This window comes from Crinia signifera, chromosome 6, assembly GCF_055691185.1.
Source record: "Crinia signifera chromosome 6, ASM5569118v1, whole genome shotgun sequence".
Taxonomy (NCBI): Eukaryota; Metazoa; Chordata; class Amphibia; order Anura; family Myobatrachidae; genus Crinia; species Crinia signifera.
The window spans coordinates 230,119,698-230,134,317 of NC_139222.1; the positions used below are offsets into that span (position 1 = coordinate 230,119,698).

General features: G+C 43.8%; 1 protein-coding gene across 6 annotated transcripts in view; it reads left to right on the forward strand.

Annotated features, from left to right (window-relative positions):
- The window catches only part of PRKG1 (protein kinase cGMP-dependent 1), a 983,026-nt gene that overhangs the window by 267,869 nt on the left and 700,537 nt on the right, over window positions 1-14,620 (forward strand). For all 6 annotated transcript variants that reach the window (XM_083149086.1, XM_083149090.1, XM_083149085.1 and 3 more), the window contains exon 2: window positions 10,707-10,873. In XM_083149086.1, the coding sequence (XP_083005212.1) occupies window positions 10,707-10,873 (167 nt within the window). The remainder of the gene's footprint in view (window positions 1-10,706; window positions 10,874-14,620) is intronic.

Here is a 14,620-nt window from a genome sequence, read left to right on the forward strand (position 1 = left end):
CAGTGAAAGAAAGTTCATTCTGCACGGTTTTCATTTCAGCGTCATTGTAGACATCCCTTTGCCACGCAAAGGGATAATAATCTCCACACAACAGGTTTTCTTTTATTGTACTGGAAAACAACAACTTTTTTTTTTCTGGTGTGTGTGTTTGTTTTGTTGACTGTCCATGTGGGAAAGACTACAGAGGAGTACACATTAGTTTTATGTTGTGATTCCTTTTGTGGGGTCAAATAATATAAAGTTCTTCTTTATTACTCAAGGAAAGCTTGTCGTCTCTAAATATTTTGCAGGTGTTACAAACAACAGGTACAGACACTGTTGAAATACTTAGGGGCAGGGCTTAAAGTGGTTTGGGTGAGGTGGTGGAACTCATTTCTCATGCCACTGAACCCCCTGCCCCTCCATCTCCCCATTAGGTGGAGCCCAGTGACAGGGTTTTTGGCACCCCTGCAAGCTACAAAATTTGTGCCCTACCTTCTATACTTTGTAAAGGGACAGTGGCCTCACAATAGTATACCCAATCCAAATTATGCCACACAGTAGCACAAATCATATACACATTAAACTGTATATAGTCACCCTGATTCATATTACAACACAAAGTAGTGCCCCTTATTCACATTATGACACACAGCAGTGTCCCTTATTAAATTCACGCTACCCAGTAGTACTCTTTATACATTTATGCCATGCAGTAGTGTCACTTACACATAATGCCCACAGTAGTATTGCTTATACACATAATGCCAACAGCAGTAGTACCAGTTACACATATCAGTCTCTGTTCCTCCAGCAGCTTCCTCTCCTCTCTTCTTCACTTCAGTGGGGGGAATGGCCTGGCATAACATACGACATGCCATAAAAGGGGGTGGAACTCAGTTCCACCCAGTTCCCCCCCACTTTAACCACTGCTTAGGGGTATAAACGTCAAGGTATTTTCATGGCTTACGTGCAATAATTAAACATACCTAGGGGTGACCACAGCAAATGCTAGAGAATTCATTCATCTTGCAGTTTCTCCATTTTCAATGACAAAAGCAGCTGCCGTATTCTATGGCACCTGCAAATTGTGACATTTACCAAACTTTGCATTATGGAACTTGGACCTTGTCATGGTCTGAGGGCCTGCTTACCTCCCTCCCGCTATTGGACTGACTGTGTGCTGTGCTGGGGAGAGGGACTGCTACCTTCTGACAGTGCTTTATGTCCTGGCTAGTAGCCCCACCCTCTCAGTGTGATGTCATGATGTCTCATGTTCGGGGCTGGGGCTGGCACTGGGCGGCCCGTAGACCTTTCCTGGCACTTGATATCTGGGCAGTAGAATGGCATTTGCATGAAGGCTAAATTTAGTGAGGGCATGTTATAGAAATTACAGACTATGTTGAGTTGTGGGTTTGTGTAAATTCTCCTCCTCATTTAGTCTGTACTGATAATGTTGATGGTTAGGGATCCAAGCATATTGACAGTGGTGGCCCGGTTGCGGAGATACATACAACTGTGTGTGCATACAGAGACTATACACATCTATTTAATGCAAGCAATGTCTGCAGCAGTTACAATCAACTTGCGTGGCCCACACACACAGCTCAAAGGACTAGGGGCCAGATGTATCAAGCTGCAAAAAGTGATAAAATGGATAGTGATAAACAGACAGCCAATCAGCTCCTACCTGCCACGTTACAGGCGGGGTTTGAAAAATGACAGATAGGAGCTGATTGGCTGGTTATTTATCACTCTTCACTTTATCACTTTTGAAGCTTGATACATCTGGCCCTAAAGGCGGCTCAAGTACAAGTAGTGGAAACAAGACAACATGTCGAAAATGGCCCCAATTTTGACAGAAACGCGTAATTCACCGAACTACGTGTTTTTCGACCGTGCAAGATTTTTTTTTGACAGTTGAACAATCGGCATTTGAATAGGTTGAATGGAAACTCAACCTTAAAATGACATGTTAAAGTGCAGACTTTTTGATTGTTGAAAAATCCGTCACGAAAGTGAATACCGACCTAAATTGGTTATACAGTATGACTGACATGAAGTGTCTGAGTGGAATTAACCATATCGGACCTTACCGTTGTTGTAGACAAACTGTGTGTTCACCACAGATTTTATAGTGCCCTCCCCATCCCATTGAATAACACTTCCCCTTTAAGGCAGTGTCAGATTCTTTATTATCTGCGTTCCTAACAAATTCCTTTTTCATGATCTATCCAACTGCTTTTTAATAAAGAACAAAAGCATCTTACCAGCTGGAACCATCTGTATGTATTGTTTCTTCCATTGTGTCTTCTTGAGGAGACAGTAAATAGACTTGATTGGCTATTTTGTGAGATAATTGTAATTTACTGCTTCAGTTTATTAACCTGTCACTTCTATATCACCATGTTTCTCTGTGTTTTTAGGCTTACAATACATGGCTTATTTACATGCACGGTACGCTGAATAACCGCGAGTGCATCAATATAGTCATCTTATCTGTTCTTTAAACCAGACGTAGCAGCTGATCACACACTTTTGTCTCCCACATGGTGTGACATGGTTACAGTTATATTACCTATATGTGTTTATTATTACTGCCTCAGCTATCCTCTGTCTTCCAAGGAGGTCCCCCCCAAACCTGTTCAAAGTTTAAAGTTTAAAGTTAAGGAGCCCATGGCAGAGGTGGATTTAGACCTCATGGGTCCTAGGCAAGATACGGTTTTGGTGCCTCCTCCCTACAACAATACATAGCCTTATATTTTTGCTGCTGATTGCAGGCAGCATGGATAGAGTACCTTGGCATGTGCACAGTCCACCGATAAACGCTCAGCTGCATGATCGTCATTGTGAACAAATCTGATTCCGGCTGTAGGTCTTTTGTACTGTAAGTAGGCTTACTACCTGTGTCACATGTAAAGTTAACTGACTGCTCGCTTTACTTTATAGAATTTTATCCTATCCAAGAACACCAAAGGGACTTTGGGAGTGCTGGCAGGCCCATCTGATGTCATGACGGCATGTGGTAGTCGCGGCAATGCTCCTCTGGGAAAGATTTGGACAGCCAGGATATATTTATGGGGCCTCATGGAACACTGCTGGGCCCTAGGCAGGTGCCTAGGTTTCCTTGTGAAAATCCGCCTCTGGCAGATATATTAAATCTGGTGACCGGGCCGGTGATAACGTGTGTCCAGGCAGCTCCTTACTGTCATTTATAAACCCAGCCTGTGAGTTGACCGTTAGGAGCTGATTAGCTGATTAACCTTCCACTTTATCACCATTTTATCACTTCACCAAGCTTAATAAATCTGCCCCTCTGTACACTTGCCCTTTGAAATATACAAGAAAACAGCATATCCTTCATCCTGTATCCATATCCTGTATCCTTCATTTACATATGCGTTTTAAAATCTACTACCTGATACCACCTTATATCCTAAACTTTAATTCGCTCATCTAGTACATAAAAGATATTCTAAATACTCCTTACCAAACTCCAAATCCTGTCACCAAAATCACATTCACCTATACAACAATAAATAACAGTGAATATAGTTTTGCTTAGTCTCTCTACATACTGTACCTTTGCAGATAGTCAACACATTATGACCACTCTTTCATTAGTGCACTTGCATGTATAGTTGATCTGGGTCTATTTATTATAAAAGGAGTGGGGCTAAATGATACAAATATGTGTCATTTATCCCCGCCCCATCTATACAGAGCCACAACTCCAAGGTATCATCTCCACATCCTGCCCATTTCACGAAGTGGCATGTGGTATGATCATCCATGAGGGCGGTATGATGGTTTTGTGTTGTGCTCTGTCTCACAGATGACATAATGTGAAGTTCCTGACTTTTCAGTATTTGTGGCATTTTGGAGGCTCACTGGGTGGCAATCAGAACATCCTTGCTTGCCGCCTGGTGACACATGTGCCCTGGGTTACGTATGCTGGGCTTAGAGGGTTTGCTGTAAGCGTTGAAGAAAAACATCTACAGTACTACAAAGCCAACTTCATGCTGTCTATTTGTAAATGTGTAAAAGCGCTGAAAGTAGGCAATGCAATAAATAAATAATTGAGAGCTTACAGGCTGCCTGCTTACATGTTAAACCTAGTGTGTATACGTTATGCTATTGCAGGATTTTCTCTGAGGCTGAGTACATAACTTGCTCCTAAAAGAGCACACAGGCATCTCTTGTAGGAATCTACCTAAGCTATCAGAAGTGGGTTCAGGCTGTGCCCAGGTGTCTGTATGCACGTCTCAGAGCCTACTTGTTTACATGATCCAGCCTCCGCCAGATGAGTGCAACTGGAGAGCCCTTCGCTATAAGGATTCCAAAATGTCCCCACTTGAACGACACATTTTAATGAAACATTAAAGACATTAAAGTGATGAGTGTATCTCTGCCTCCATTGGGATATTGTGAGGCTCCAGGTGGTGCGCCTCCATCTGAGAAGGGATTTGGAGTATCAAAATTGTACATCACTTATTACTTTATACGTTCTATATAGCCAGTATTTCAAATTACAAAAAGGAAATGTTGCAGTGAGGAGTATAACAAGGCACTGTAAGCAACCCAGTGCTGGCTTCAAGGCAGAACGCATGCTTTAATAAATGTTCTGTCAGAACCCTGCAAAGCTCACGGGATCCCCTGCACATTGCCAATTCCTACAGGCAGCAGAGAGCTTAATATGCTAAGCAATAACTAAAATGACATTTTTGAGATCTTCCCACTGGCTTCTCTTGAGACTGGAGATTTTGATTCTGTTTGTGACTCAGTGATGATCACAGACATCGGGGTATTGAGCAGTTGAACATTCTTCATTCCAAGCCAGAGCAGAAAAACCGGCAGACTTCTTTATTTTTCAGAGAGATTCAGGGCAAAAGGAGGAACAGCGCCGAATGGTTGTTGCACGTTCTTTGAGATGCGCTATTCGCAGGAATTACATTGCTTAGTCTTGTGTAGCAACCCGTAAGGTATAAGTTCTACTTCTATAAAGTTTCGGAGCTCAAGAAAAGTATGTGCCTATAACTGAATACAATTTATTATCATCAAGCAGTTTTTTTGGAGTAAGGGAAAGCAAATCCTGCTAACTATAACCCCAAACTGTGAAATGGTCTCAGAAGGCATATAGGGAGTCATGTATGACCCTATGTATTAATTATGCAGAAAAAAGAATTATTTTCTATCCTTTTGAGGTGTATTTAACAAAAAAAATCACAAATGCTCTGATCGCTGGCGATGTTGGCAGTGGGGAAGCAGAGATTTAACACTTAGCCAGTCGTGTGTAATCCCTACTGCGCAAGCGTGACCTAGTTTTCCCGGATCACACATTCTCACCGCACAAGAATATTTTTGTAAAAAGTAGGTTTATTTTCTTTTAAAGAAGGGAGAAAAAAAGAGATTTTATTATGATTTGTGCTAAACACCATCACCAAAATGGGTAGGTAATGGGTGATAATTACCAGGCGCCAAAGAATATATAAAAAGGTGAAATTTATTAAACAAATAAAATAAACATGTAGCAAGAAATAATTGGATGAATACTTATCCCTAAGGGTGTTTGGAGCCAGCAAGGGATGGTAAAGGGCAGGGATGTAGTCACCCTGCTGTGGCCCCAAATTTCTTAGCACTCAGTAGGTTCAACCAGGCAAGGTCCTATCAGTCACTGCCGCCGGGCAAAGTCACCATCCTTGCCTAATGATTGCCAACCTGATTGGAGACGAGAGCCTCTGTTATTCTTAATAAGGCGATAACTAACTTCCCCATGCAAAATACGGTGTAGCTGTTGCCAAATATTTATAGCGCTGGCAATAACTGATGACAGACAATGGTGGCTGCAGCCATTAACCCCTTCATGACAGAGCCAGTTTGTGCCTTCATGACAGAGCCCTTTTTTTCAAATCTGACATGTCTCACTTAAGTGGGGATAACTTTTTTTTGCTTTTACTTATCCCAGTGATTTTGAGATTGTTTTCTCGTGACACATTGTACTTCAAGTTAGTGGTAAATTTTGGTCGATACAGTCTGTGTTTTTTTGTGAAAAATACCAAAATATCGTGAAAAAATGGAAAATTTAGCAATATGCAAAATGTCACATTTTCTGCTTGTGAGACAAATAATCATACCACTCAAAATAGTTAATAACTAACAAAGACCATATGTCTACTTTATGTTGCAATCATTATTTCAACCCCCTTTTCATTTTTTTGGACACTAGGAGGCTTCAAATATGACTAGCAAATTCTCAAATTTTCAAGAAAATTTCAAACTCTGATTTTTTTAGGGACCAGGTCAGTTTTGATGTGACTTTGAGGGACTTGTATGTGAGACACCCCCATAAATGATGCCATTTCAAAAACTGCACCCCTCACAGTATTCAAAACAGCATTTTGGAAGTTTGTTAACCCTTTAGGTGTTTCACAGGAATTAAAACAAAGTGTAGGTGAAATTTCAAAATTTAATTTTTTTTGCAGATTTGCAATTTTAATACATTTTTCTAAGGAACACAGTACATTTTACTAGAGAAATGTGACTAAAAATTGATTCCCCCAATTCTTTGGTTTTCATAAATATCCTATATGTGGCCCTAGTGTGCACGGTGACCAAACCACAGGCTTCATAATAGAAGGAGCACCTACTTGATTTTGGAGCCTCCTTTTTATGAGATTATTTTTTAGGCACCATGTAGGTTTCTAGGCACCATAAGATGCTAAAAGTTAGGAACCCCCCCACAAGTGACCCCATTTTGCAAACGACACCCCTCAGGGAATTCATCTAGGGGTATAGTGTACATTTCAAACCCCCAGGGGTTTCACCAATTGTGGTACAACTGGGCAGTGAAAATGAAAAAAATTAATTTTTCATTTTCACAGCTCAGTTGTATCAAAATTGGTGAAACTTCGGGGGGTTTGAAATGTACTCTATACCCCTAGATGAATTCCCTGAGGGGTGTAGTTTGCAAAATGGGGTCACTTGTGGGGGGGTTCCACTGTATGGGTGTTTCGGGGGTCATTCAACCAGAATCTGTGCTGCAAAATCCAAAAATCACTCCTTCCCTTCTGAGTCCTGCCATGAACCCAACTGGTATTTTTTGGTCACATGTGAGGCATTGCCGTACCCGGGAGAAATTGGGGCACAGATTTTGGGGTGCTTTGTCTCCTTCATTCCTTGTGAAAATGAAAAATTTTGAGCCAGATCTGCATTTTTGTGTAAAAAAATTTAATTTTTTACACAAAAATGCAGTTCTGGCTCAAAATTTTTAATTTTCACAAGGAATGAAGGAGACAAAGCACCCCAAAATCTGTGCCCCAATTTCTCCCGAGTACGGCAATGCCTCACATGTGACCAAAAAATACCAGTTGGGTGCATGGCAGGACTCAGAAGGGAAGGAGTGATTTTTGGTGGTGGAATGAATGGTGGGTGCTATGTCGCATTAGCAAGACCCCCGAAGCACCAATACAGTGGAACCCCCCCACAAGTGACCCCATTTTGGTCACCAGCTTTGGGAGGGGGGCTGACGCTGCGGCTGGCGGGGGGGTGGGAGGGGTGCTGGCGCTGCGGCAGCCGGGTGGGTGGGAGGGAGGGGGGCTGCCGGGTGGGAGGGGGGGGGCTGGCGATCGTTGGTGATCGGTGCGGTATACACACACACACACACACACACATATATATATATATATATATATATATATATATATATATATGTGTGTATATATATATATATATATACAGATAGCGCAGGCCTTATGCTTGCTGGCGAATCGCCAGCAGCATGCTGCTGGCGATCCGCCAGCAACACGGCGCGCCATCTGACTGAGACGCGCGTGCGTCCCCCACGCACGCGCGTCTCAGTATCCGGGCGGCCGGGCGGCGAGGCGGACACAATACTGTCCGCCTCCCGCTCGAGGGGGGCTGGGGGGACCCGAGGAGGCTGTGGGGGGGTGCGGGCGCCCGGTGTGGGCACCGGGCGACCGAGGGCAGCACCGTCGGAAGGGGACGCGCGCGCACCTCGTGCGCGCGCGTCCCCTTCCGACACACAGATGGCGCGGGAGCAGGGAATGGCGATGGCGACGCCATCGCCATCCCCTGCAAAGATGAGCCCGGCCCCATCTGTATATATACATATATATACACACACATATATATATATATATATATATATATATATGTGTGTGTGTATATATATATATATATATATATATATATACACATTTGCAATACTTCTTTTTTATTTTATTTTAACTTTTCTAGCAGCATGATGCTGCTGCTGCTGCTGCTGCTGCGGGGGGGAGGGGGGAGGAGGGCAGCGCTGCGTGCGCACCGGGGGAGCCGGGGGAGCTGCTGCCGCTGCCGGGTGAGTGCCCGGCGGGTGGGAGGGGGGGGCTGCACATCGGTGGTGATCGGTGCTGCACCGATCACCACCGTTTTCTGTGTTACCGAGCGGCTTAGCCGCCGGTAACACAGGAAACGCTGTGATTGACTGTTCAGATTTGAACAGCCAATCACAGCGATCGCCGACCGGGGGGGGCACCCCTGCCCCCCCTGGGCGACGAGGGGGGATGTCTGCTGTCAGGGACAGCAGACATCACCTAACTGTCACTGCGTCTCTAGACGCAGTGACAGTTAGAAGTCATGACGTATATATACGTCATGTGTCGGGAAGTACTTCCCGACCATGACGTATATATACGTCAAATGTCGTGAAGGGGTTAAAGAACATGGGCCTTTATTCTGGTCGGCTCAGTGCATCGGGGGACCAATGTTTATGTTCTGCACATGTGCAGGGCTCCTGTGCCCGAACCAACCTGCACAGTCAGCATGGTGCTCGCACAGGTGGTGGTGGGGGGGGGGGTGCTGAAACCTGGGAACGTCCAGCGTTTAGCATTAACGTCCCCATGAAAATGCTGGTAGTTCCCATGCGAATACAGGCCAGACAAAGTGTATCAGGGGAGGTCGGTTGACATCATATGATGTCAGCACCAGTGTTCCCTCTAAGCTGTGCGCGTGTGCGCGCGCACACAACTCGCCGAGCCCACGCACAGACATTACAACTGAGCGCACAAAGGTTAAAATCTTGTTTTAGTGTGCCACGAGTTTAAAATGGTTGAAAATCACTGCTATAGTCTATGTGTGGTGTGTGAAGTCTGTAAACATTCAAATTGCTTTATTAACTCAACAGAACTCGAAACCTAGGCCTGTATACGTTATGTGACGCACAAAAATGTACATTTCCTTCCAAAGTTGCACAGCCAATATCTTTTTCTGCACAAAGCCTTCGTAAAATTAGAGGGAACATTGGTCAGCACCCACCCTGTTTTCATCCCGATGCCCTCAAATATAAGTCAGTCTCCGCTGACTTATATTTGTAGGTGAAATCATTTGATTTCTCCTGCTGCGGGCACATGGTTGCTAGGGAATACGGTGGCGGGGGGGGGGGAGGGGGGGGATTTGGCAGGGCGGCGCCACAACTGCTCAGTATGCTGACAGCTTTGCATCTTACCAAGCAGATTAGAATAAGGTGAGCTAAATCGTTACACTCATTGGGGATCTATGTGGACAGTTGTCGACACAGACACCAAAAATGTTTAAAAAAACTCATGTTGACTTTTTCATGTGTCTACCTTTTTCATGTGGACCTTTGACCCTATGGACCTTTTGACCCTGTCGACTTGTTGCATGTTGACCTTTTGGGTTCACCTATTGACTTTCCACCTAGACTCGGTAGACTATCCAATAAGCCTCACCCCTTTGAAATAAGATGTTTCTATACCATCCTTTTTCATTGTAGTGTTTAATAAATATTGGGTAATACCTGTTCTGTTGAACTACAAATCCCAGCATGCAGCGTGAACTGAAATATTGATGCAGGAGGAGCCATATTTATGTACCTCCACTGGGGGCAATTGTTGCTTGTACTATAGTAGTGTTCATTCTAGCACCCGCTATATTTGAAAACCCATGCAGTTCCTCTTCCCTGCCTGGGGTGTCACTATCTGCTCTGGTGTTTCTAGCACAGGTCTGGTTTGCATATCAGTGCTGATATACAGACCACACTGTGCTAGAAGCACTACAGCACACAGCGACACCCCAGGCAGGGAAGAGGAACTGCATGGGTTTTCAAAAATGGCGGGTGCTAGAATGAACACTACTATAAGTTGGAAGAAAAGTATTACATAATGAATATTGATGCAGATCAATTATTTATAACTTATAGTTATGTAACTTTTATAACTGAACACACAAAGGGAATGCAGGCTGCAGAAATACATGTTTTATAGCTGAGTCACTGTAACTTGTTGCCTATTGAACTTCTAGAGCATCCATTTTTAATCAAAAAATCTTAATGTTTGTAATTATAACAACTACTGTAACATGACACTCCATTTGTATGATAGGAACGGGACCTGCTATCATTATAAAATAGTCATATCTGCTAGAGGGAAGGTTTGGAATGAGATTGTGCGGGCTGCACGGGGTAAATGAGTTTGATGCTGTACTTCTTCTGAATTTCCTATTTAACGATTTATATTTTAAACTTGGTGCAGCCATTGGGGAGAGTTACCACCATTAGGGGATTTAAGTTACCAATGTACAATGAAAAATGCATGAAGTGTCACTCTATACTCCGGCAGATAAAAGCGTTCTAGAATACCGTGTCTTTATCATCCAGTGTTACTGCTGCCGCCTCCAGGATATGACTAAATATTGGTGTCTTGCTTCAGGTCCAAGGATTTAATTAAAGAAGCGATCCTCGACAACGACTTCATGAAAAACCTGGAGATTTCCCAGATCCAAGAGATAGTGGATTGTATGTATCCTGTTGAATATGGCAAAGACAGCTGTATCATCAAGGAAGGGGACGTGGGGTCGCTGGTCTATGTCATGGAAGGTACGCTGTTTTATGTTTCCCACAGTTACTTTGCTTTTGCTGTAGAAGATGTGAAGTTTGGCTTTCCTGTCTGGGAGAAGCTGAGCGGTGCTCTGTGAAGATACTTGTTTCATTGTGTAACGTACTTTTACAACCATTTCTCAAGGCCCACTAGCACAGAGAAAAAGTAAAAATAAATGAGGTCATGCATTTTATTAGCAAAGCATCAATTTATTCTATCCCTCTGTGACTTGATTACGACCGATCAACAGTTTCTGCATCATGTTGCCTTTAGGCAAGGTTTTTGTGATGATCATGCTTCTTGATCTCGTGCAGTCTGATTTCACCTTTGACTCTCGAAAATATGTTTTTAAGCTCAGCTACGCAAGTGAGGCATGAAGAAATATGTTTGGGAGTGTCAGAATGCATATTCCTGATCCACTGCTAATAGGAGGTTTCATGCTTAAAATGTAAAACAATGGTTTGTAGTTTCACTGCTGAAAAAAGGGGGTCATTGAAGTGTTGTTGACAGCCTAGAGTTATTTCCATCGTAGGTGAGGCTGAATAATGACTTGCGTCCATCTAGTTCAACCTATGTTTATAATCATTTATCCCTTGTTGTATAGTATGTTCCGATATTTTAAAGACAGATGATGTTACTTATTCATACCCGTGGATGTTTTTAACCAATAAATGTTTATCCAACCTTATTTTAAATGTATTTACAGTATAGTGTCTTCCGACACCACTTCTTCGGGAAGAGAGTTCCAAAGTTTGACTGCTCTGACTGTAAAGACTGTTGACTGTTTCTTCTAGATGAACAAAATCTTTTTTCTTCTAATCTAAACTCGTGCCCTCTCATCCTAGATTCCTGTCTAGCAGAAAAAAAGGTGTTTGACAGCTACTTATATTGGCACCTAATATATATATATACATATTGAGCATGTCCCCCCCTTAAACGTCTCTTCTCTAGTGTAAATAGTCCCAAATTGCTTAATCTTTCCCCGTAGCTTAATGTCTCCATTCCCCTAATAAGCTTTGTTGCTCTTTGGATTTTTTTTAATTCTATGATGTCCTTTTTCTAGTTTGGGGCCCAGAATTGTACTCTGTATTCGAGGTGCGGTCTAACCAATGATTTGAACAGAGGCCCTGTTCATAGCATTGCATTGGGGCCCCTACTGATCCTCCAGCGGTAGGGGTGGGGGAAGCTTTGATGTCCTGCGGGTGGTAGTGGGAATTATATCAATCGCTCAGCATGTAGGGCCTGGATCAGTAATTTCCACCAATTACCCCTTTACTGCACAGATGGTGGGAGATGGGCTGGGAGAAGGGGGCATTGGGCTGAATGAAGGGGCCCTGATACATAACTTCCAGGGTGGTAGAGGATGTTTAATATGCAGAGGAGGGATGTATAGTGGAGTGGGCTTATTATTCATAATTTTCTGGTGGGAGGACAGCTTGCTTGACTGCATATATCTTCATTTCCTGGAAATAGATTTCTTAGATTTTAATGGAATTAAAAACTAGAGAATCCCACCTACCAAATGGTATTGGGGACTAGGGGGTCAGAGTTCAGCAGGCAGAGCAATCTGCCAACGAGGATATAGAACTACATACCAGGTGTGAATGGCTGATATCTCTGGTTCTGGGAACAGTAGAGACAAGCTTCTAGTGTCCATGAAAGAGGGAGAGTCCCAGCTTTTGGAATATAGCCTCAGAAAAACTCTACGTCAGACAGAACCTGAAATATCTGACTGGGAAGAGCAATTAACAGGCTTGGATGGGGACCACTGCTTTGAAGTCAGATATCTCCGGTTCCCAAGGGCCGATTTTTAAAATTCTTGTACCCATGTAAAAAGGGGACCCTCAGCTTTTTGTTAGACTCCTTGGGGGGTTTTTGGCTACTCAGAAACCCCCCTGCGTGCGCTACTGCTAGTTTCCATGCCCCTTTTAGTTGCTTAGAACATTTATCTGGCTACTCACAGCCTCTATCATTCAGTATTTCCATTGCAGCTTGTAGAGGTGTGCAGGGAAATCTTCAATGTCGCTGTACCATAATTCTCAGGGGTGCACACATGGGGCCTACTGTAATTCAGTTGTGGTTGGAGGTGACACCTAGGGGTTAAAGTGGGGGGTAATGGGGTGGATCTGAGTTCCACCACCTGTAATGGTGAGGTGGAACTATTTAGACCTCCACCCTGGCCTTGCACAGTAATTATAACAGAAAAGGATTATAGTTTGCAGGGGGGTGCCAAAAACTTCATGACTGGCTCTGGCTCTGCCAAATGGGGGAAGGAGATGGGGGTGGAAGCTCTGCTGCAGCAGAGCTTTTGTGATCGAGCCAATACAACAGAAGCAGGTGAGCTGCATAGCTCGATTGGAAGAGCTGTGGTCAAACTTAGCATCCCGCTGTGGACCATAAATGTGCTGCTGTACATGCAGGTGCCCTTTCAGAGCTTGGAGCCTGGACGCTGGCAACTCCATTGCCTCTGGGCGTTACGCCCCTGCCCCCACCCATTCTTATCTATGGGCTTTGGCATTTATTGACAGGAACCATTTTATGTATATTGATATAACATTACATTGCTGTGAAAGAAAAGGGTTATTTATTCTTTATTTGTTTCACACCATCTGTACTATGGTTTAATGAAAGCTCTGGTCCCGTGGGCCTCAGATTGCTGCTAATATTGTTTACAGGGTAAAGGCGATCAATAACCTTTACTGCGGAAGCCAAATGGGAAATTAAAAACTTTTGATATGAGTAAAGAGTATTATGGAATAGTTTAGCACCGGCTGACTATCAGATTTTTCTGATTATTAATTATAAAAGCTTAACTGACGAGCACTAGTCGGCTGGTTAGGGGTAGACAGAATACAGGTCTCACTGTATTGTACATTGTTATCTCTTCATATAATACACGATCATGCCACTGAGTTGCACTGGATCTGCGAGAGAAAACCCCCACCCATCCTTTCATCTCCCACCTTTCTCTCTGCTGAGAGATCATCTGGATTAAACTTTCCCTCTCGCCTTCTCCCTGTCATGTTGTCAAGTTCCATTCAGGGAATTGAATTACCTTTCCAATCAGCTGGGCTGATTAGCCAGAGAATCTTTTTCTCTCTCCCCATTGTTCGATTGCCATTTTCAAACTCGCTGTCACACATTTACCTTCCCGTGCTATTAACGGTGTCTTCTTCGGCTTTGAATCTTCAGCTTCCATGTTTCAAATTACTCTCTGTGGGAAGCCCAGCACTGTTTTGCTAATGTTGTAATGGCAGCTACCTTGGTTTCTTATCATAAGTTTGGGGCGAGCTGTACATTTATAATGGTGGGCAGGGGCAAACACAGGATTTGTGTGTATGTGTGTGTGTGTGTGTATGTATGTGTGATGTGTGTCTCTGTGTGTGTGTATAGATATATCTATACACACACACACACACACTAGTAAGCCCACTTGAATCAAAAGCTAGTCTCAGGGCCGGTGCTAGGGTGTCCTGCGCCCTCCTGCAAACCATAAATTTTGCGTCCTTTCACATTGCCATTGCAACAAGCTGCAGCCAGATTGTGGGAGCGTATGCAACATGCAATCCTATGAAGGATCTCGGGTGCATATACATGTATGCATACACCATCTCAGTACTGAAGGCTTTCCTACCCTCCCGGAATGGCTGGGAGCCTCCCGGAAATCGGGTCTTTCTCCCGGCCCCCTGGGAAGGTGGGCAAGTCTCCCGCTTTCTGCTGATACCCCCGCTCCCTCCATGCCCGCT